At 40.9% G+C, this 23,209-nt stretch overlaps 1 protein-coding gene across 6 annotated transcripts in view; it reads right to left on the bottom strand.

Annotated features, from left to right (window-relative positions):
* Positions 1–8,561: 8,561 nt before the first annotated feature.
* The window catches only part of BBS4 (Bardet-Biedl syndrome 4), a 48,635-nt gene continuing 33,987 nt past the window's right edge, over positions 8,562–23,209 (bottom strand). For 5 of the 6 annotated variants that reach the window (XM_065940462.1, XM_065940463.1, XM_065940467.1 and 2 more), the window contains 10 exons: positions 19,929–19,982; positions 18,058–18,185; positions 15,191–15,245; positions 14,223–14,291; positions 13,155–13,307; positions 12,888–13,059; positions 11,300–11,369; positions 10,853–10,994; positions 10,132–10,333; positions 8,562–9,472 (listed from right to left, as the gene is read on the bottom strand). In XM_065940462.1, the coding sequence (XP_065796534.1) occupies positions 9,363–9,472; positions 10,132–10,333; positions 10,853–10,994; positions 11,300–11,369; positions 12,888–13,059; positions 13,155–13,307; positions 14,223–14,291; positions 15,191–15,245; positions 18,058–18,185; positions 19,929–19,982 (1,155 nt within the window). In that variant the 3' untranslated portion in view covers positions 8,562–9,362. The remainder of the gene's footprint in view (positions 9,473–10,131; positions 10,334–10,852; positions 10,995–11,299; positions 11,370–12,887; positions 13,060–13,154; positions 13,308–14,222; positions 14,292–15,190; positions 15,246–18,057; positions 18,186–19,928; positions 19,983–23,209) is intronic. The other variant, XM_065940464.1, reaches the window with a different exon arrangement.

Below are 23,209 nucleotides of genomic sequence, written 5' to 3'. Positions count from 1 at the left end.
GTCTGTCTGATTGATTTCATTTCTACCGTGATTCTGGAGCCAGATAAAATGTAAATCATTTCGATCTTGACTTGTGACTTACTTACATGATCCTCTGCTGTTGAGGTGTTTGATTATCTTGTCTTCCCCATCACATTGAGTCTGAGCTATAGGTCTATCATTTGGTTTAAAGTGACATGATACTAGTTGCAAGCAGTTAGCCAATATGACCCAGTAATTTGAAAATGTGTGTGAAGAGCCTTCTCGATTTGTTCAGAGAGCAGTGGGGACATGGGTCAACTGGTGGCAGGCCTTCTTGGGTCAGGGGTAATCATTCACGCTGGGCTCACAGCAGCAGCTTCTGGAATCTCAAAGCCACCTCACATTCTCAATTTTTGACCTTCCTGCCTGGTTTGGCTGAGAAGGAACAGCTTGATTACTCCTTTGAAGACAACTTAAGGCTAGAGAACTATGCAGGCTGAAATTCAAAGCCAAGTAGTTTATTAAGGAAATCTCTGGCTGCTACCTCATCAGTCTGCCTCAAAGCTCAATTAAAAATAATTCAACAATCTTCTGTTTTTATTAGAAAAGCTTCAGTGAGAAGAAATTTCTGTTTTCCCAAGAAAAGTCAGAATAACTCATCATTTATGTTCTAACCCTAAGCGGCAACGTTCTCTGTGTGACCTTTTTCTTACAGGCAGCCCTTGTCCTTAAGTACATTCTCAACAAGTTCTCCAGTTCTCACTGGTGATGTCAAGGAAGATGATCGGAGATGTGGACAGCGGTGTTTTTCAAAAGGTGGGTTTTGAACTATTAATCATCACTAAATCAACTTGGTTATAAAGTATCAAAATGCATCATACATTATAGGAAAATTATTTTAAGTATTGTTTATAAAACTATATCCTTGAGTGTGTATATGTAGGTATGAATGTACATGCATCCCTCTGTGAACGTCCCACCTTTCTACAAGCACATTAAGGTTTGGGGGGAAGACTAATTGGGCTCCGTCACCGAGGATGGACAGATGATGCAGAAGTGAGTTGGAAGGACTGGAGAAACTGAAGAGATGGAGCTGCTAGCCCCGTGGCTTTGATCTGTATTTTACAAAGGTTTCCATGTATGATTTTGTATGAAGAAGAATAGTTTGAAAATCCCCTGGACTAGAAAGGATGCCTGGTGAAAAAAGATCCTTCCTAAAAAAACTTCTAACACTCACTCTTGCATTCCCTTAAAACTGATTTAGTGTTCAGGGAAAAGCTGCAGCACACAAGACACTGTTAGGAGACATAAAAATTCAACCAAAAATCAGTAATATTTACTGTGCAGATTCAGTTTCCATGCTCTTACTCTGTCAAGTTTGAGTGGGGTAATTATTCATCAGAAGAAGAAATCTGAATTCTCCGCAGGGCTTGAGATGGCAAGTGTCATGTGATGTTGGTACCCTTCCTGAGCCTCATCTTTCCTCATCTGTAAAGACTTGTAATGGTCCTTACCCTCATAGTGTTTTTAATTAAAAAGGAATGCCAAGCAAAATATTAGCACAGTATGTGGCATGTATTTAAAAGTTGGGTAACTGTCAGTTACAACAAAACAGGCCATTTCCTGAGTCTCCTTAGAAATAATTGAAAATCACTGAAACACTACCACAGTGATCATTTAACATTTTTTTATCTTTTTTTAGGTAAAGATTTTCATTCAAACAATGAAACTGTAGAAATTTCAAGTCCACTTGGTAAGTTTTGGGAAATCTATATACGTATCTAACCTGAGTGCCTGTCCAGATACAGAACGTTTCCATCACCCACATAGATCCGTCAGGCCACTTCCAGGTTAGCCTCAGCCCTGACCTCCGAAGCACACATCATAATCTTTTTCACCATAAATTGTTTTGTCTGTTCTGGAACTTCTTAGAAATGGAAACACAATATTTAGTCCTTTTGTATAAGGCTCTCTCTTTTTTTTTTTTTTTTAATGTTTCCTGACTTTGATTTTTTATTTTTTATTGGAGAAGAGTTGATTTACAATGTTGTGTTAGTTCCAGGTGTGCAGCAAACTGATTTTTCTACGTGTATAAATATGTAGTTTTTGGGGTTTTTTATATTCTCTTCCATTATAGGTTATTACAAGATACTGAGTATAGTAACCTGAGCCGTATAGTAGGTCCTTGTTGGTGATTTATTTTATATATAGTAGTATATATATTTTAATCCCAAACTCTCTATTTTATCTTCCCCCCTTTCCCTTTGGTAACCATAATTTTGTTTTCTATGTCTGTGGGTCTCTGTTTTGTAAGTTCATTTGCATCATTTTTTGGATTGCACAATAAGCGACCTATTTGTCTTCCTTCATCTGGCTTATTACTTTACTCAGTATATTACTCTAGGTCCATTCATGTTGCTTCCAATGGTGTTATTTCGTTCTTTTTATGGCTGAGTAATATTCCTCTGTGTGTATATGTGTGTGTGTGTGTGTACATCTTCTTTATCCATTCATCTGTGGATGGACATTTAGGTTGCTTCCATGTCCTGGCTATTTTAAATAGCACTGCAGTGAACACTGGGGTGCATGTATCTTTTCAAATTATATTTTTCTCCGGATATATGTTCAGGAGTGGCATTGCAGGATCGTACGGTAAGGAATATCCATCAGTTAAGTTCAGTCACTCAGTTGTGTCCAACTCTTTGCAACCCCATGGACTGCAGCACGCCAGGCCTCCCTGTCCATCACCAACTCCCGGAGTTGACTCAGACTTGGTCCATTCAGTCGGTAGTGCCATCCAACCACCTCATCCTCTCTTGTCCCTTTCTCCTCTCGCCTTCAATCTTTCCCAGCATCAGGGTCTTTTCAGATGAGTCAGTTCTTCACATCAGGTGACCAAAGTATTGGAGTTTCAGCATCAGTCCTTCCAATGAATATTCAGGATTAATCTCCTTTAGGATGGACTGATTGGATCTCCTTGCAGTCCAACAGACTCTCAAGACTCCCCCAACACCACAGTTCAAAAGCATCAATTCTTCAGTGTTCAGCTTTCTTTACAGTCCGACTGTCACATCCATACATGACTACAGGAAAAACCATAGCCTTGACTACATGGACCTTTGTCGGCAAAGTAATGCCTCTATTTTTTAATATACTGTCTCGGTTGGTCATAGCTTTCCTTCCAAGAAGCAAGTATCTTAATTTCATGGCTGCAGTCACCATCTGCAGTGATTTAGGAGCCCAAAAAATTAAAAGTCTGTCACTGATTCCACTGTTTCCCCATCTATTTGCCATGAAGTGATGGGACCGGATGCCATGATCTGTTTTCTGAATGTTGAGCTTTAAGCCAACTTTTTCATTCTCCTCTTTCACTTCCATCAAGAGGCTCTTTCGTTCTTCTTCGCTTTCTGCCATAAGGGTGGTGTCATCTGCATATCTGAGGTTATTGATAATTCTCCTGTCCGTCTTGATTCCAGCTTGTGCTTCATCCATCCTGGCATTTCTCATGATGTACTCTGCATATATGTTAAATAATTAGAGCAACAATATACAGCCTTGACATACTCCTTTCCAGATCTGGAACCAGTCTGTTGTTCCATGTCCAGTTCCAACTGTTGCTTCCTGACCTGCATACAGATTCCTCAGGAGGCAGGTTGGGTGGTCTGGTATTCCCATCTCTTCAAGAATTTTCGTTTGTTGTGATCCATACAAAGGCTTTGGGATAGTCAATAAAGCAGAAGTAGATGTTTTTCTGGAACTCTCTTGCTTTTTCAATGATCCAGTGGATGTTGGCAATTTGATCTCTGGTTTCTCTGCCTTTTCTAAATCTAGCTTGAACATCTGGAAGTTCATGGTTCACATACTGTTGAAGCCTGGCTTGGAGAATTTTGAGCATGACTTTGCTAGCGTGTGAGATGACTGCAATCGTGCGGTAGTTTGAGCATTCTTTGGCATTGCCTTTCTTTGGGATTGGAATGAAAACAACTTTTCCAGTCCTGTGGCCACTACTGAGTTTTCCAAGTTTGCTGTTATACTGAGTGCAGCACTTTCACAGCATCATCTTGTAGGAATTTGAAGTAGCTCAACTGGAATTCCATCACCTCCACTAGCTTTGTGCGTAGTGATGCTCCCTAAGGCCCACTTGACTTTGCATTCCAGGATGTCTGGCTCTAGGTGAGTGATCATACCATCGTGATTATCTGGGTCTTGAAGATCTTTTTTGTACAGTTCTTCTGTGTATTCTTGCCATCTCTTCTTAATATCTTCTGCTTCTGTTAGGTCCATACTGTTTCTGTCCTTTATTGTGCCCATCTTTGAATGAAATGTTCCCTTGGTATTTCTAATTTTCTTGAAGGGATCTCTAGTCTTTCCCATTCTGTTGTTTTCCTCATTTCTTTGCACTGATCACTGAGGAAGGCTTTCTTATCTCTCCTTGCTGTTCTCTGGAACCTGCATACAAATAGGTGTATCTTTCCTTTTCTCTTTTAGCTTTTGCTTCTCTTCTTTTCACAGCAAGACGGTAAGAGGGGTAAAATCGTGTTTAGAATCAAACCCCATACCTGCCAGAGACTCAGGGAGCTCAAACAAACCTTGTGTGCACCAGGACCCAGAGACCCCCCCAGAGACTGAGACAGAACTGTTTTGAGTGTCTCCTGCAGAGGTACGAGTCAGTAGTGGACTGCTGCAGGGGCTCTGGATGCAGCAGACCTGGGTATGGCATAAAGGTGGGGTTAATAAAGCCACCAGAACTTAAGACAGGACTGGGGAAACAGACTCTTGGAGGGCACAAACAGAACCTTGTGTGCACCAGGATCCAGGAGAAAGGAGCAGTGACCCCACAAGAGACTGACCCAGACTTGCCCATGAGTGTCCAGGAGTCTCTGGTGGAGGCGTGGGTCAGCGGTGGCCTACTGCAAGATTGGGGCAGTGAGTGTAGCAGTCTATGCGTGGGACCTTTTGAAGGAGGTTGCCATTATCTTCATTACCTCTACCATAGTTTGGCCCCAGGTAAATAACAGGGAGGGAACATAGCCCCACCCATCAACAGAAAATTGGATTAAAGATTTACTGAGCATGGCCCCGCCCATCAGAACAACACCCACTTTCCCCTCAGTCTCTCCCATCAGGAAGCTCCATAAGCCTCTTATCCTTCTCCATCAGAGGGCAGACAGACTGAAAACCACAATCATAGAAAACTAACCAATCTGATCACATGGACCACAGCCTTGTCTAACTCAATGAAACTATAAGCCATGCCATACTGTAGGGCCACCCAAGATGGACAGGTCATGGTGGAGAGTTCTGACAAATTGTGGTCCCCTGGAGGAGGGGAATGGCAAACCACTGCAGTATTCTTGCCTTGAGAACCCCGTGAACAGCATGAAAAGGAACCTCCATACAGATCTCCATGGTGGCTCCACCAATTTGCATTCCCACCAACAGTGTAGAAGGGTTCCTTTTTCTCCACATCCTTACCAGCATTTGTTATTTGTAGACTTTTTGACATTATACCATTCTGACTGGTGTGAATTGATACCTCATTTTAGTTTTGATTTGCATTTCTCTTAATTAGTGATGTTGAGAGTCTTTTCATGTGCCTTTTGGCCATCTGTTCATCTTCTTTGGAGAAATGTCCATTTAGGTCTTCTGCCTATTTTTTAATTTTTTTTTTTTAATACCGAGCTGTTGGTATATTCCGGAAATTAATCCCTGTTGGTCACATTGTCTGCAAATACTTCTCCCATTCTTTGTCTTTTTATGGTTTCCTTTGCTGTGCAAAAGCCATGAAGTTTAATTAGGGCTCATTTATTTTTATTTCCATTACTTTAGAGATAGATCCAAAAAGGTCTTGCTGCAATTTATGTCAAAGAGTGTTCTGCTTATGTTTTCCTCTAGAAATTTTATAGTATTCAGTCTTATATATAGGTCTTTAGTCCATTTTGAGTTTTATTTTTGTATAACCATGTTAGAGAAAGTTTTCACCCTTTCACATGTAGCTGTCCAGTTTTCTCTGCACCATTTGAAGAGACTTCTGTCTCCACTGTATATTCTTGCCTCTTCTGTTGATTAATTGGCCATAAGTGCATGGGTTTATTTCTTTGCTTTCTATCCACTGTATATTCTTGCCTCTTCTGTTGATTAATTGGCCATAAGTGCATGGGTTTATTTCTTTGCTTTCTATCCTATTCCATTGATCTAGATTTGGTTTTTTTTGCCAGTACTACACAATTTTAATTACCATAGCTGTATAAAGCTCTTCTCATTCAGCATGTTTTTGAGATTATGTTGTATGTAGTTTGTTGCTTTTTATGACTAAATAGTATTGTGAATACAGTGTTTCCATTTGGAGCTTTTATGAATGTTATCAAGTCTGTGTGGACATTTTTCTTCCTCTTGGGTAAAAATCATTTTTACTTTTGAGTAAAAATTCTCCTCCATTGGAGTAGAATTGCTGAGATGGATATAATATCATGGGATGGGTAGAGACCTTTCTCCAAAGTGGATGGACCATTTTACACTCCCACCAATGATCGATGACAATTGTTTGCTTCTTCTTCTTGCCAACATTTGGAGTTGTGTTTAATTTTAGCCATTTTGATGTGTACCTGACATGTCCCTAGTGGTACTTCATTGTGGTTTTACTTTGCATTTCCCTAATGATAAACAAACAGTGGGCACGTTTTCACGTGCTTACTAGCCATTCATATGTGGCTGGTATAACATGGCCATGTATCTTTGTGAGGTATCCAAATTTTTTACCTACTTTTTTTTTTCAGTTGGGTTGTGTATATTGTTGTTTGGGTTATTCTTGGGTTGGCCACATCCTACAGGAAAATTCGAACTTTTACACCAACCCAATAGTTTTCATCACTGAGTTGTAGTTTTTTTAAAATATTTTCTGGATATAAGTCCTTTGTCAGATGTATTTTGTGAGTCTATTCTTCTAGAATATATTCTCAATCTGTAGATTTTTATTTTCTTCATGGCATAATGGAAAGTTCTCCCTGTCTTCTAAAAATTTTTGTAAGATTGGATTTAATAGAATCCACTGGTGAAATCATCTGAGCCAGGAGTTTGCTTTAAAGGGTAGCTTTTGATTTACAGATTCAATTTCTTTGATAGGCCTCAAGGCTTTACATTTCATTTTGTTTCAGTTTTGGTCTGTTCCATCCAAGTTGCCAGTTTTATTGTCATAAAATTCCTTCTAACATTCCTTTCTCTTTTTAATGTCTTATAGTCTCTTTATAATGCTATCCCTTCTTCCATTCTTGATATTGATAATTTGTCTCTTTTTTATCAGTTTAGCTAGGGATTTGTCAACTTTCTGCCATATGCATTTTTTTGTAAAACTTTTGCCTTTTTAGATTTTTCTTTAATAATTCCTGAAATGTGGGGTTTATTTTCTAGTTTCTCTTTGATTTCTTCCTTATGAGTTATTCCAAGCATATGTTTAATTTCCAAATATGCTGTTTTCTGTAATAGATATCTTCCTTTTAATTTCTAATATAATTACACTGTGTACTGAGAACATATTCTATAAATTTCAGTCTATTGACTTTTGAGACTTATGGCCCAGCATTTGGTCTGTCTTGCTAAATGTACTGTGTGTACTTGCAAAGAATGTATTTTCTGTAGTTACTGCTTGTGGTGTTTAATTAGGTCAAGCTGGCCAATATATTCTTTTACACTTTTTGTCTATCAAATGCTAAAAGAAAAATTGCTAACATATGCAAGTATATAGATTTAATTCTGTCAACTTTTACTTAATGTATTGTGAAGTAACGTTAGATACATACATGTTTATGATTGTTTTTCTACTGAAGTTTTTTATCATTATGAAATGCCCCTATTTCTGGTAACACCCCTGACTTTGAGCTCTACTTTGTCTAACATTAATATAGTAGGAGGTTTTTTATCATTCTCTGCTTTTTAACTGTTTAGTCCAGTTACATTTTTAAGTCTAGTTACATTTTATTGATATGACTGGATTTACAGTTTGCCATTTGTTTTCTCTTTGTTCCATTTTTTCCCCTTCTCTATTGTCTTTTGAGCTATGCTTCTTTCAAATGGCTGCTCTAAAGATTGTAATATATACAGCGTTAACTTTTTACAAACTATTTAAAATTAGTAAAATATGAAAATCTTTATAGTTATATATATTGAGCCCTCATATATAATGTCATAATTTGTACTTGGAACAGTTATGTATTTTTTAAAAATTAAACCAAGGAAGTATTTTATATTTACCTACTGGTTACTATTTGTCATCTGTGGGAGGACTGGTCCAGTGTGAGCCACTGTACTATCAGTCAGTGGTGATTTTTTTCCTTAAGAACAAAATAATCATTGTAATCACACACTCCAGAATTCTACTTTGTTTTGTATTAACATTATTCAGTAAGAAGGGCACTTTTCCCATTGCTAGTTCTTTCTTGCCTCTAATCTGAGCCATCTAAAAACCATGTCTATATTTGTGATTGTGTATGTAGCCTCATTTTTCTAATTGTGATGACATGAGTAAACAACCATACTAGAAATCAGAATAGCTCCTTTCTTAACAGAGAAACTAGAAATCCAGAAGCCCCAAGACTGGGCAGATATAAGATTCTTCCAGAAACATTTTATTGTGATCCCTTATACATTAATAACAACTTTTCCCAAAGGGATGATACATAATCTTTATTCTGAAAAGGATATATAATGTATTGCTAGCATCTGGTCAGTGCTATCACTGAATGTCTTTACTGAGGAGGTTTTAAGCTCCTCCTTTTTTTTTCCCCAGTCCTTGGTGCTGATACCAGACCAGCCCTTTATCTCTTTTCATACTGACATGATCTGGCTCTGCACTCTAACCTCACTCAAGAACAAGCTATAGGGGCTTTTTCTGGATTCTTCTGGGCAAGTGCAGCTGAAATACTCAATAGACTGGGCCACAATTTAAAGAGCTTTTTTTTTTTTCCCATCTTCTAATTTCTACTATTAGAACTGGATTATTAATTCAAGATTTGTGTTTGCCTTGGTGGCCAATATACCTACCACACAGCCCAAGGATCACCTCAGCTAAGCCAAGGCTTTGTCATGCCAGCAGAGGTCTGTCTCAGACTTTTCTTCCACAAAGGGCTCAGTCAGCAGGAGGTAAATCCTTTCCACAGCAAACAGTGTCACGTGCCCTGCTGGCTCTTGGCACCACATACTGAGCCAAAGCCTTGCTCTCAGTTCTTAAGAGAACTCATCTGGGCCATCTCCTCTTTCCTAGCTCATGGGGCAGCCAGGGACTGTGAAGGCTTCAGCATCCTGGTGATCATCATCACACGTTCTTGTATTGCTGCCTGTGTCATGGGACCTTTCCTAATCTGGTAGGTCCTCGCCAAAGAAAGCCCAGCTCCAGGATCATCCTACACCTACTTTTCTCTGGTTTGTGCTGATGCTTCCGTGGGTTGTGCTTCCATAGTGGGCTCTGGCTCCAGAGGAAGGGATGGTGGCTTTGTGAGCTGGGATGTTCCTCCAGCACCTAGTAACAAAACAAACAGCTTGAATTCTCAGTGCCCTGGTTCCAGAAGAAATCAAAATGCAGTTACGATTTTTCTTCTCGAAGCTTATTTTCTGGGATTAGTAGGACTGTGGCATATCTGTGCAGCTGTGAACGAAGACCGTAACTGGATAAAGTCAGTCAGGTGGGCCTTCAGTGACCTTATTAAAAGAAATCATTCATTACCATGTGCCATGCTGACTTGTGATAAGGCAGTGAAAATTAAACTGAGACTCCATAACAAAGGGTACCATAATGGATCTCTAAACCTGCAGATCGTGAACACCCAGTGTCTTGACCATCTACCTAAGCCTGCCAATAGCTGGGAACTTTTACACAAATGGCCTCAAGAAAACGGGTAAATCCATGGCTGATTCATGTCAATGTATGGCAAAAACCACTACAATACTGTAAAGTAATTAGCCTCCAACTAATAAAATTGGGGAAAAAAAGAAAAAAACATTAAAAAAAGAAAACAAGTGACAGTTTGGACACCCTTGGGCTTTTTTCCCCCTTCTAGGCAGCACTACACTGGACATGTTATGAGTCTGAAAAGTGCAAGCCTCACTCAGAGCTGTAATCTCTCTGCAGGCACATGTGGCTGTTCCCATAGGTCTCCACAGCTGTGTGTAGCTTCCTACCTGAGGGGAGCTTCCCATATGTGGCTGCTGAAGACATTGCCTGTCCTAGAGCTTGATTAGAGCCCAGAGGCTGCTGGAAACAGGCGGCTTTACTGGTTGAAGCAGTCTGGTGCTTTGATTTGGGATCTTTAACTGGTTTAGTCCAGACCAGTGCCTCCCCGACCTGTAGAGCAGCTCCCAGCTTCTGGGCTACCTCCACCATCTTGTGTCCATGTGGGAAGGAAGAAAAAAAAAATCACAGGTATGACAAGCAGAGACAAGCCTCATCCTAGGCCTTTAGCAGGCAGGCGAGGTTAGATGACATAGTGTCTGCTACCGTTTGAGGGAGGAAGTACTGATTGCAAAGAAATGATTCTTAAACAGCAGAGAACACACTGCCTTAAGTGGATGGCATGGAAATTCTTTAAGTTTGGTGCATTAATGGACTAAATTCCTGCCTTTTCTGTGTGAGGAGAAGTGGGAGGAAGCTACAAAGAGACACAGATCTCAACTCAAATGAGTTGTATTACCAATAATAGATACAACTCAGTAAGCTTAAATTTCCTCTTACTATTTTCTTTCAGGAAAGTTTTTTCTCAAGCTGGCCCTTAATTGAAGAATTCATGCTGCTTAGAACATCAAAGCCAAAACAGGCATAAACATACATTATATCTAGATTATTTGGGCTTGATTTAAAAGTCTCCTGACAGCTTGCTTAATGACTCCTGGATTTAAGACTTACCTCCGGATCGAATTCCAGAGAGCTACTATACTTGAGTAGGTTGACTTTCTTCTCCATCTCCTGATACTGGGCCAGGGCACCCCTCTTCTCGCCCTGGTTATACAGCAGCACAGCATAGTTCAGGTTCACTAAAGGGTTACACCTGCACAGACGGACAGGGACTCTGTGAAGCTGGGGCTTTGCAACAAATCCTTATCATTATACAGAAACAGAACTAGCTTAATAGATCTCCATGCCACAGCAAGGTCTCTCGGAGCCAGTGCCAGGTCCCACTGAATCACTGAGTGCTTGTGCTCAGGAGCCACGTCCTTCCACACAGACCTGCTGTGCACAGAGGCATGTGGAGAGCAAGCACCTGGGCTGACTCGGGCAACACCGGGCCCTGGCGCCACCTCATGGCTTTGCGGAGTCTAGCCCCCCGACACCATCCTCAGCAGGGCAGCTTACTTATCAAGACGGACTGCTTCTTCATAGGCTCTCTTGGCATTCTCTGTATCCTCCAGATTGGTCAGAGCCACTGCAACAGAGAGAGTGAATGCTATGGCTGAAGAGCCCAGCATGAAAACACAGGAAATGTTACACATGTAACTCTTACTGCACCCTCTCAGCTCCTAGCACCACCATCTACTCAGTCACTCAGCTTGGATTCCTAGTGTCATCTTCAACAGTCCCCTCTCCAGTTAATCCATTGCCAGGTTCCATGAATTCCCTTTTTTAGTTTCTTTGGTGACACTGCCCTGGCTTTAGTCGTGTCAGGTTTTCCATTCTGTTCCCCGGGGACGCCGTCCACCTGCCTCCATCTACTTGCCACGGTGCTGCCAGGATCTCGCTAACAGATCTGACCACGTCACTGTCCTACTCAAGAATCCTCACTGTTCTCCAGCACTCATAACTATGATCTTTAAACTTTTTTTTTTAAAGCAACAGAACACTCTCTCTTTTTTAATCAGTATTTTCTGGAAGCTTGCTCTATAAACCAGACAATAACAGAGCTGCTCTGGAAGCCATGCCCACTCCACTTCCCCCACAACCATTCATCTACTTCCTCCAGACACTAGAGGAGATCCAGGAATACAGTTGGGAAACAGAACCTCTGCACTCACAGCCCTCCACACTGACCCCAGACCACCTCTCCTGACTTACCTCCCACTATGCTCTATCTACCACACTATTACCACTACCTGCCGGTGCAGCCTGCAGTTTCACAGCTGCATGCCTTTCCTCAGGGGCTTCTCAGCCATTCTGTGCCACTGAACTGCAGTTTATTTTTCAAAACTCAGTGTGAAGACCATCTCTACTCTGTTATAGAATTGCTGCTTATGCCCTACAGTGATTTACTTACAACCCTGTATCCCTTTATGACTGGGCTATCTTTGTATTCAGACAGCCCCCAAATAATCACCACTCGATTTACTTATACAGAACCCCACAGTAATGACAAAAAAAAAAACCCTGAAGACTGTCAGTGAGAACATGGAAACTGCTCTTAAACATGTGGTAAATTTTGTGTAAGGAGAAATATCCCCCAGAAAGAATCATCAGTAGTTTTGTATTACACTAACAACAATAAAAGACTAATTATATAATAACAGCAAAACCAAGTTAACATTCACTGATTTTCTAATCATGTAATCCTCTCATCAACCGTATGAGGTACAGCTATTAACAGTAAGTACTAAAGGCAGGATCTTAACACCTGATGATACCTAAAGCCCACGATCTTAACACTTGACGATAACTAAGAACATGGTTGGACTCAATATATGAAATGTCAAGCCAAAGGAATACCACTGTTAAAAGATGAACCACATATGAACCTTATTTAACCTGCCGGCCTCTGAGTGAGAAGCAACCAGGTGCTCTGTCATCTTTCTGTTTCATATTTCTTCAGACTCTACAAGTGTCATCCAGACACCTATGGGATCCGCAAGAGAATGGCTTCTATGGGATATTTAACTACTGGTCTGCCATGATTCTAATTTAGTTCTCCCTCATTACAGACTGCAGAAGGCTGCTCCACAGAAATGTCTCTTACCAGCCAAAAGCATGTAGAGCTCCCCCATCTTTGGCTGGAAGTTGATAGCTGCGCTGAGGAAATGGAAAGCGGATGCATACTGCTGCATAGTCAAGTGGACAAGGCCCAAATTATAGAGAATCTTCCACTCTAAAGGTGCCAGGTAGTTGGCTCGTTTCAGGCAGCTGATGGCCTGGAAGAGTGAGGGGGCACTTGGTGAGGGGCTGGGGCGAGCTCAGCAGACCCAGTAATTATGAACACAAACCAGGAAGAGAAAGAGACACTCACTGCCACATATTTCTTCTTGCCAAAGAAGCACATTGCAATGTTATTCCAGAGTGGAGGGCTTTCTGTAACACCACATGCTGCAACTTTGTATTTGGTAAGGGCAACATCAAAGTCCCCGTGGGTCTGCATCATGCTACCTGCTGCCAAGATGGCCTGAAAACATGGAAAGTTCATAATTTAGTCATTCTCAAAAGGCTGTCAGAGTGAAGTAGCCTTCCTGAGTCTAGACACTCAGTAGGCCCATCAACACTGGTGGAATGAAAAGTATCTTCCAGGGACCTATACATCCACCACTACTGGAACAAACGCTCAAGAGGAACACTCTCACGCCCCACACTGTGGCTCTTTGCTGTAATAAAGGAAAGTCTCTGACTTTACCTAGCTCTTTTGTTTCCTACTTGTAGCCAGGGAAGTCACTACCTTAGAGTATCAGGGCCCTTTAAGTAAAAACCACCTTTAACCCTGCCGCCCCTGCTTGGTACACACCAAGTGCTCTAGACGACTCAAGTGCACCTGTCACTGGCCTCTGAAGATGCAGCTCCTTCTGCCACAGGACAGATGGTGAGTCAGCTTTAGGCTTCCTCAGTCCAGCTTTCCATGTCTCTCAGTCAGGCTAATATGACTTCCAAGAAAGGACTGAGTCTGTACCCTTAACAACAAGCCTGTTTTGCTGCATCTCCCTCAATGACTTATCCACACAATGATCTTCTCATCCCCAAAGTCATAACTGGACAAGAGTTGTAGTCTCCGGTTCATGAGGAATCTGAAGGTCATTTCAGCGTGTGGAGGCTCTAATTTCCTAAGTAACACATACAACTTCACCACCACTGCAGTTCTGCTGTCTGTATAAATTACAGGCCCATTATGACAAATGTGCTCTTTTAGAAGATAAGAAGCAGAGCACTGACAATTTATAATATTTTCAAATAAGAACCACATTTACTTAATACTTTTCTAAGAAAAAAGTACTTTCTTGGCTATTTGAAATGCATTCTAGGGCCAGATCACCTCTAGGAGCAGTGGGATCACCTGTGTGTGAAGGCTCTGGGGTTTGACAGCTAGCAATACCTTGTGGTTGGTAGGGTCATAAGTCAGTGTGTTTCCAAGATGTTCAAATGCCTTCTGATAAATGCCGAGCTTGGAAAAAAGCAAACCAGAGAATTACATCGGGGGAGATGGCATTAGGGAGATTGGCCAAACAGCCTCAACAAATACACCCTGACTTTTCTGGGCTCTTCTGACAAAAGCTACAGATACCAAATTCTTAGAAAACTAAGGGCCCCACATTTCTTTTCCCTCCTACTTCACTGACTTGTCCCCTAATAAGGTCAAAATAGCTCTCTGCCAGGAACCATGTCTGCCATACTGGTGTGGTCACAGACTAAGGACTCCTGGCAGGAAACAGGCTGGTGAGCCTCCTCTCCCCTGGGGCCAACCTCCCAAGCCAAAGCCCAGGAAGGCCCAGGGTTAAGCTCCTTAGAGAAAAAGGAAACAAGGACACCACAGAGGCAGAGCTGGAGGCAGGATTTTTATTCTAGACAATGCTTTGCCTTCTCTAACCCTAACCTGGCTGGGAAGAAGGAACAATAGAAATGGCCTTTGCCCCAAAGCCCTAATACCACCACAGTACTTAGACCACAAAACGCCAGTCTCCCTGACCACAAGTTGTTTCTCATATATGTTCTTTCTTTGGTTGGGTAAGACTAGGCTAACAGGTATATTTGCTTCTGATTTGCATGCTGAAAATTAAGTTCATTCCTTTAGCAGACAAAGGGTATCAAGTACAGAGTAAAATTTAGGTGCTTCTCATGACCTTTAGTAAATTGTGTTAAAGTAAAAATGCAGGAAACACAACACATAAAACCAAAAGTGTTTTTTCCTTTTTTGGCTGTGTGGCTTGCAGGATCTTAGTTCCCTGACTACGGATTGAACCTGTACCCCTGCAGTAAAAGCAAGGAATCCTAACCACAGGACCACTAGGGGAGTCCCCAAAAGCACTTCTAACATCAATGCATGGATAAGCAAAGTCCTCTTACCTGTAGGTAGAGTAATCCTAAAGTTGTAAGAAGTTCTGTATTTTCTGGTGAGAACCTACAACACAAGAGATGCTCAGAGGGAAACAAGATGTATATGAGCAATACTGAGATACACACGTAGTAACTGCACCTCCCACTCCCCGTAAGAACTCTCAAAGGGATTTGGGAAATTTCTTTCAAGAGTACGTCAACCTGGCTATAGGGAGGACTGCTCAACAAGACAGAAATGGGACTTAGAACCCAGACTCCTTTCTCAGGACCTTTTCTTACAGCCAAAGTCCTCAGAACCTATGGAATATTTTGTGCCACTGTCTTAATTACACTAATAGAATTCAAGAATAATGCCCTATAAACCAAGTCAGTCTAGAACACACACGATTTTAGCTACTTCCCTCTTGTGAGATTTTTTGTTGTTTTCACTGTATTCACAATGACAGCCAGCGTAATTATTTCCTGGGTAATTTAGGATCCCAAGGCCCCTGATACCCTGCTCTCCACATTAAACAAAAAAGTCACACTAAACAAACTAAAAAAGAAAGACATATACCAGCTCTAGGAAAGAACTGGCCATTGGCTTTGTGGAGTTTAACACTGGCTTAAGTAAAAGATTGTCTGCCTTTCCAATCCCTCACTGGCATCTGTCTTTGTCACAAAACAAAAGCAACACTGAGCTGAGATGATCTAACTACAGGATCGTTAGACAGTTTCAACAGCGAAAATGGCAAAAGGTGAAGAACATCTCCTGCTTCTAAGGAATGAGGTAGGGTGCAGGTTACTATAGGGAGACCAGAGTCACAGGGGCAAAGCCCTGTCCGGGGAGGCCTGAGCTGGCCAGATAGAGCTTACTCAGTTCAACTAAGTATTTGTTCTTCATTTTCTGCCATAAATTCCCATTCTGATCACCTTCCTCTCCTCAACCAAGTAGGTAATTTCTATGATTCTAGTGGCACCCTTCCCTCTACCAAAACATGACTACTCTCTGAAGCTGTGGGCCATAAACAATGGTTTCTATCATCTCAGTAAGGCTTCGAGTGCTCAGCTGTCCTCCAAATTCTCATTTGAGGATTTCAGTGACTTAAATCCTTAGCCAGACACCGTAAGAATGTGTCAGTTCAGTCACTCAGTCATGTCCGACTCTTTACGACCCCATGAATCGCAGCACACCAGGCCTCCCTGTCCATCACAAACTCCAGGAGTTTACTCAAACTCATGCCCATTGAGTCGGTGATGCCATTCAGCCATCTCATCCTCTGTTGTCCCCTTCTCCTCCTGCCCCCAATCGCTCCCAGCATCAGGGTCTTTTCCAACAAGTCAACTCTTCGCATGAGGTGGCCAAAGTATTGGAGTTTCAGCTTCAGCATCAGTCCTTCCAATGAACACCCAGGGCTGATCTCCTTTACAATGGACTGGTCGGATCTCCTTACAAGGGACTCTCAAGAGTCTTCTCCAACACCATAGTTCAAAAACGTCAATTTTTTGGCACTCAGCTTTCTTCACAGTCCAACTGTCACATCCATACATGACCACTGGAAAAACCATAGCCTTGACTAGACGGATCTTTGTTGGCAAAGTAATGTCTCTGCTTTTTAATATGCTATCTAGGTTGGTCATAACTTTCCTGCCAAGGAGTAAGCGTCTTTTAATTTCATGGCTGCAGTCACCATCTGCAGTGATTTTGGAACCCAAAAAATTAAAGTCTGACACTGTTTCCACTGTCTCCCCATCTACTTCCCATGAGGTGATGGGACCGGATGCCATGATCTTAGTTTTCTGAATGTTAAGCTTTAAGCCAACTTTTTCACTCTCCTCTTTCATTTTCATCAAGAGGCTTTTCAGTTCCTCTTCACTTTCTGCCATAAGGGTGGTGTCATCTGCATATCTGAGGTTATTGATATTTCTCCTGGCAATCTTGATTCCAGCTTGTGCTTCTTCTAGCCTAGCGTTTCTCATGATGTACTCTGCATATAAGTTAAATAAGCAGGGTGACAATATACAGCCTTGACGTACTCCTTTTCCTATTTGGAACCAGTCTGTTTTTCCATGGAAGAATGTGTAAGCTAATGTAATTAATGTGAGCTAAGCTCAAACAGCCAATTTCTTGAATGCAGGGGTCAGGGGTCAAGGCTTCCACTCAGCACCACAAAGATTCAACATATGGCCTACCTACTTGTCCCTGTAAAAGTAGCCTCTTGATGACAGAAGTCTCTCTTGCAGCCTAACAAATCAAAGGATTTTTTATGTCTTTTTAGATATAAAATATGAAAAAAATTCCAGAAGCAATGTTGTTGTGACTAATATAACTAGAGAAGTTACTATCATGGTAGAAGACAAGAGTAATTTCACTTAGTCCAAAGTCTAAGTTTAGTCCAAAGTCTTGTTATCGGAAATAACAGACTTTGTTGCCTTGAACCAAAAGACGCATTCTATCAAGTGACCAAACAAATGAGACAAAGGCATTTTGTTACAGCTATCCCACTTAAACCAGACAAGATCTAGGCAGAAAAGATAAGATTTCCTAGAAAGGAGAAACAATACCATACTGGAAATGCCAGTCAGTTCCATTATCAACAGGGGCTAGGCAACAACCTATGGAATGATGGCTTAACATGGGAGGAACCTGGATCCCTGACTGACCTTGTGGAGCAGAGAGCTGACCAGGACCATCCACACTGACAGGTGAAAAAGAAACAAGTCATCCTTATTTAAGCCACTGGAAGCTCTAAACTTTAGCTTAACACTTACTCTAACTCACAGAACTCATACAATGTGTAACCAGTCACACATGTCCTCTCTCAGGCATGAGAGATCACATCTGCTCCCATTTTTGTTTTAGTTTCTCATTGCTCTAAAGGAACCAACACACTTACTCCACTGCTTTCTTGTAGATTTCGATGGCCTTGTCCAAGTCTCCCTTCAGCAAGAAGATCTTGCCCAGCATTATGTAAGTCAGATCATGTCTGTTAAGATGTAGGGCATTGAGCAACTGGTCTTGTGCCTAACAAGATTGACAGAGTACAGAGAACCAAATCACAACCAGGAAAGGACAGTGACTGTACGGCTAATGTAAAGAAAGAGCTCCTGCTGTACTCAAGTAGGAACATCACATTTCAGCAAATGTCCCACCGCCCAAAAAACTAAAACATACCTAAACTGTGCTCTCGTAGGACAGCTGGAAACATGAAATGTCTGCCTCTAGTGCCACCTGGGGGGCTTGTACAAGAGGATTAAACTTTTTGAGTGTTTTCTGCTTTTTGATATCCATTCCATGATTCATACTCCATATGTCAAGAAGGATATCATGGTACATAGAGAGTACTGCCCCAAACTTGACCCCAGCTGCACCACTGACCAAATGCACACCCTTCTCCATGGGGGACCTCATTTTCCTCACCAATATTTGGATAAATGAATGAATGAATACTCATTTATTCATTCAGCAGGTATCATCGAGTGCCTATTGCTCTAGGTACTAGTATACCAAAGCTAACAGAGAAAACTCCTTGCTCTGTTAGAGGTTATCTTGTAGATGATGATAAAGGCTGTTTAGTCCTTCACTGATTCAACGAGTATTTATATAAATGCCAGCTACTATATTTGCTCAGCCTGTTATCTTTACAGTAAAATCTAAATATAATTTTCCTCCTCAGTTCAGGTCTGACCAAAAACCAAATCCAGCTCTCTCTTGGCTCAGAATAATCCCATGAATAGATATGTTCTTGCTTAAAATTTCTCTGAAGAGAAAAACCTCCTAACCAAGTATATAACACTGAAGAGTCAGATCTGCCCAGAAAACCTAATCGACTAAATATCGACTAAATATGTAGATTGTATTTGCACAGATACAGGTATTATTTTTATGTATCTCAGAAGAGCAAAAGTTATTCTCACACCTCAAATGCTGATGTACAGTTGTTTTGTTTTTTTTTTTTAACCCTGAGGGATTGATTAGATTGTTTCAGTTTATGAACTGGTACATATTAAATATTATCAAATGAGTATCAACTAATTCAGGTTCTCAGTCCTGTCAGCACTGGAGAAAAGAGAATAAAACTTCAGTCACTAAGTGGGAGCATTATGAAGGAAACTGACCAACCCCACTGTCTAACTTTTAGAGTTCTCAATAATTTGGTCTACCCCTCAGTTAAGATATATACATTTTTCCCCTTTATCTGAGTATCAGAGTAAGCTCAAAAGTTTTATCTGATCATAAGTCTTGGGCACTACAGCCTAATCACAATGAAATATAACAATCTCACGTGGAAAATAACCTTAAAAACGCAAACTCTCACATCAAACTACTTCAGATTAAAAATTCATTTCCAATGACCTGAAAACTGAAATATAAGATAGCTCACTTGGCCATAATTACACTTTTAAGACTTATAGATCCACTTTTTTATATTTAAATTTTATTAAACATTTGTGTTTCTATTCTGGAAAATTAAACTAAGGTGTGGAAAATAAGAGAGAAAGAAAGAAATGAGATTACCATTTCCTCTGTTTCTAGAATTTGTCACTTTCTTGTTAAAAAGCAGGGGGAAAAAATCAGATGAAATGTGACAAATGAGAATAAAAATGGGAGTAAACGTATATGGAACTTTCATTTTTTACTTCTAAAAGTCTCTGCAAGCAGTAGGAATAATACAAAATGATCCATGGGACCTGTGTAAAAAGTGTACCCTCAGTGAAATCCCCAGACAACTGCTCACCCACCACCACCACCATTTCTACAGATTACCTTGTCGAACTGTTTCAGATAAATGTAGCAAACTCCTAGGTTATGACAGATTTCCTACACACAAAAGAAAAGAAAACAAGTGTAAATTCCACGTAATTTTAGAGTGTGAACTGGCATCTAGAGATTATTGTTGCTTGGCAATATTTAAGCTTGAAAACATGCACTATGGTTAGTTTTTTACTTGAATCTTATTCAGATTATAAGAGAGAAAAGCAGAATAAACTGGTGATCTTCCCGGGCCTATGAAGTACCTTTGGGTGCATACCCAGCCCATTCCTATACCTTTTTTTCTCTTAGAGCTGCTCACAGAACAAACCCTTTGTGCCCTCTTCTCAGAAGAAACTACCACAGTTCCTTCTCCAGCTCTAAGGAGGGGTGTGGGTGTGGGTGTCAGACTTCTTTTCATAGGAATCTAGGCATTCACGCACTAGGTGATATGGACTTGGAGGCTGATAGTGCCATCTGGAGGCCACTACGATGGAGTACAGATATGTGAAAAGTGAAAGTGTTAGTCGCTCAGTCCTGTATGACTCTTTGTGACCCCACAGATAGTAGCCCACCAGGCTCCTCTGTTCAGGGGATTTGCCAGGCAAGAATACTAGAGTAGGTAGCCATTCCCTTCTCCAGGGGAACTTCCCTACCCAAGGATCAAATTCAGGTTTCCTGCATGGTCCTGTGCTGCAGGCTTTTGCAGACTGGCTCCAATTACAGATATGTAATTAGATATGTAATTGGGGCTTATCTGCAGAAGTCTGCAGCACAGGTCAGCAAACTAGACCAGTGGGACAAATCCAACCTCTGCCCCTTTTTGTAAATAAAGTTGTATTAGAACACAGTCACAACCACTTGTTATGTATACTCTATGGTTCTTTCATAGAACTTCAGAGTTAAGTAACTGCAACAAAGACTATATAAAGCTGCAAAGCTTAAAATATATACTAACCTGACCTTCACCACCCCCCCCCCCAAAAAAAGCCAACCTCTGATCTACAGAAAGAAAAAAACAGCAGAAATGCAGAGAAGCTAACTTGGTTGCTGACTGCTTTCCAGTTCTAGTTCACTGCAAGACCAATCTGTATTTCCTGACTTTGTGTTCTATATAATCTCTTTAACTCCATTATATTAAATCTTTTTTTATTTAACGCAGCTTTAAAGAAAGGAAAAGGCAAGGGTGAGGAAACTGCTCTTGGGAAGCAGTAAGTGAGGAAGTGCAGAAGCACATGCAGACCCAGGAGTGTCCCTCTCTGAAGAAATATGAACCTTCAAGGGCTTAGAGACAACTGTCTAATGTTTTCCAAGTTGCCTAAAATAACAACAAAATTGCAATCAGTGATCCTATGCCAGATGTTTTTCATATATATTACTTTAATTTTCCTAGCAAATCTGAAACATAAGTATAACAATTCTGATTTTAGGAATAAGGAAATTGAAGCTCAGAGAAGTTAAGCAGTTTGCTTAATGCAGAAAGCATCAGCACAGGGATTTTTCTTTTTTCTTAGTTTTAAATCTTAAAGAATTTCAAGAACATGGAAGCAACCTAAATGTCCATCAACAGAGAAATGGATAAAGAAGACATGGCCATATATACAGCAGAATATTACTCAGCCATAAAAAAATGAAAATGTGCCATCTGCAGAGACTTGGATGAACCTAAAGATAGTCAATCAGAGTAAGCCAAGTCAGAAAGAGAAAAAAAAATACTGTATAATATCACTTATATGTGAAATCTAGAAAGATGACACAGATGAACTTATTTGCAAAGCAGAAACAGAGACACAGACATACCAAACAAATGTATGGCTACCAAGGAGGGGGAGGGGGCAGGGATGAATTGGGGGATTGGGAATGACATCTATACACTACTATAAAAAACAGCTAATGAGGACCTACTGTATAGCACAGGTAACCCTACTCAATGCTATCTAGCGACCTAAATGGGAAGGAAATTCAAGGAAGAAGGGATATATGTATACGTATGGCTGATTCACTTTGCTATACATCAGAAAATAACACAACACTGTAAAGAAACTATACTCCAATAAAAATAAAGACTGTAATGATCATTGCACAACTCTGTAAATATATTAAAAAACAATGAATCATATACTTTTACTAGGTGAATTGTATGGTATTTGAATTATATATCAATAAAGCTGATAAAAAGAAAGAAAAGGATTTCCCTGGTGGTCCAGTGGCTAAGAATCAGCCTGACAATGCAGAGGACACTGGTTCAAACCCTGGTCCAGAAAAATTCCACATGCTGTGGTACCACTAAGGCCATGCGCCACAACTACTGCGACTGCACTCCAGAGCCTCCCAAGCCACAGCTACTGAGCCCGCATGCCTAGAATCTGTGCTCTGTAAGGAGAAGCCATCACAATGAGAAACCTGCACACACAATCAAGAGTGGCCCCTGCTCACTGCAACCAGAGAAAGCCTGAGCACAGCAGCAAAGACCCAGTGCAGCCAAAATAATAAGTGTTAAAAAAAAAAAAAAAAAAAAGAAATGGTCTCAGATTGCTAAGGGACTATTAAAAAAAAAAAAGAATATCAATATATATAATATGTAAAGAATCACCATGTACTCATTGTCTTGCTCCAACAACCATCCAATCCATACCCCCGCATCCATCCCACTACTTCTGTGAGCAAATACCAGATAATACAACATTTTATCCACAAGCATTTCAGTATGTTTTCCTCTTTTTAATGTTTATTGTCTATGTATGTATTTTTGGCTGTGCTGGGTCTTCACTCCTGCCCGTGCTTTTCTCTAGTTGTGGTGAGTGAGGGCTACTCTCTGCTGCACGGTCTACTTGTATGGTGGCCCCTCCTGTCACGGAGCACGGGCTCCGGGACGCGCAGGCCCCCGTGGCTCAGTAGCTGTGGTTCCCAGGCTCCAGAGCACAGGCTCACTAGTTACAGTGCACGGGCTTAGCTGCTGCTAGGCATGTGGGAACTTCCCAGACCAGGACTTGAACCTGTGTCTCCTGCACTGGCAGGCAGACTCTTTACCACTGAGCCACCAGGGAAGTTCCTCGGTATGTACTTCCAAAGGATAAGATCTCTCTTTTTTAAAATCTACCCACAATACCATTATCATACTTGGGAAAAAAAAATTAGTTACTGCTTAATATCTGATATTGAATCATGTTCCAATTTCTGATAAATGACTCACATTACAAGAAATTTTTCTTAATCACAACCCAAAATATGTCCACATATTGCCAAGCAGTGGGATTTGAACCCAGGCCTGTCTCTAAAAGTAGGGCTATAATTCT

The sequence above is a fragment of the Muntiacus reevesi genome, chromosome 7, assembly GCF_963930625.1.
Source record: "Muntiacus reevesi chromosome 7, mMunRee1.1, whole genome shotgun sequence".
NCBI lineage: Eukaryota > Metazoa > Chordata > Mammalia > Artiodactyla > Cervidae > Muntiacus > Muntiacus reevesi.
Note: the sequence above shows the minus strand (reverse complement) of the source record. Positions and strands in the feature narration are given on the sequence as shown.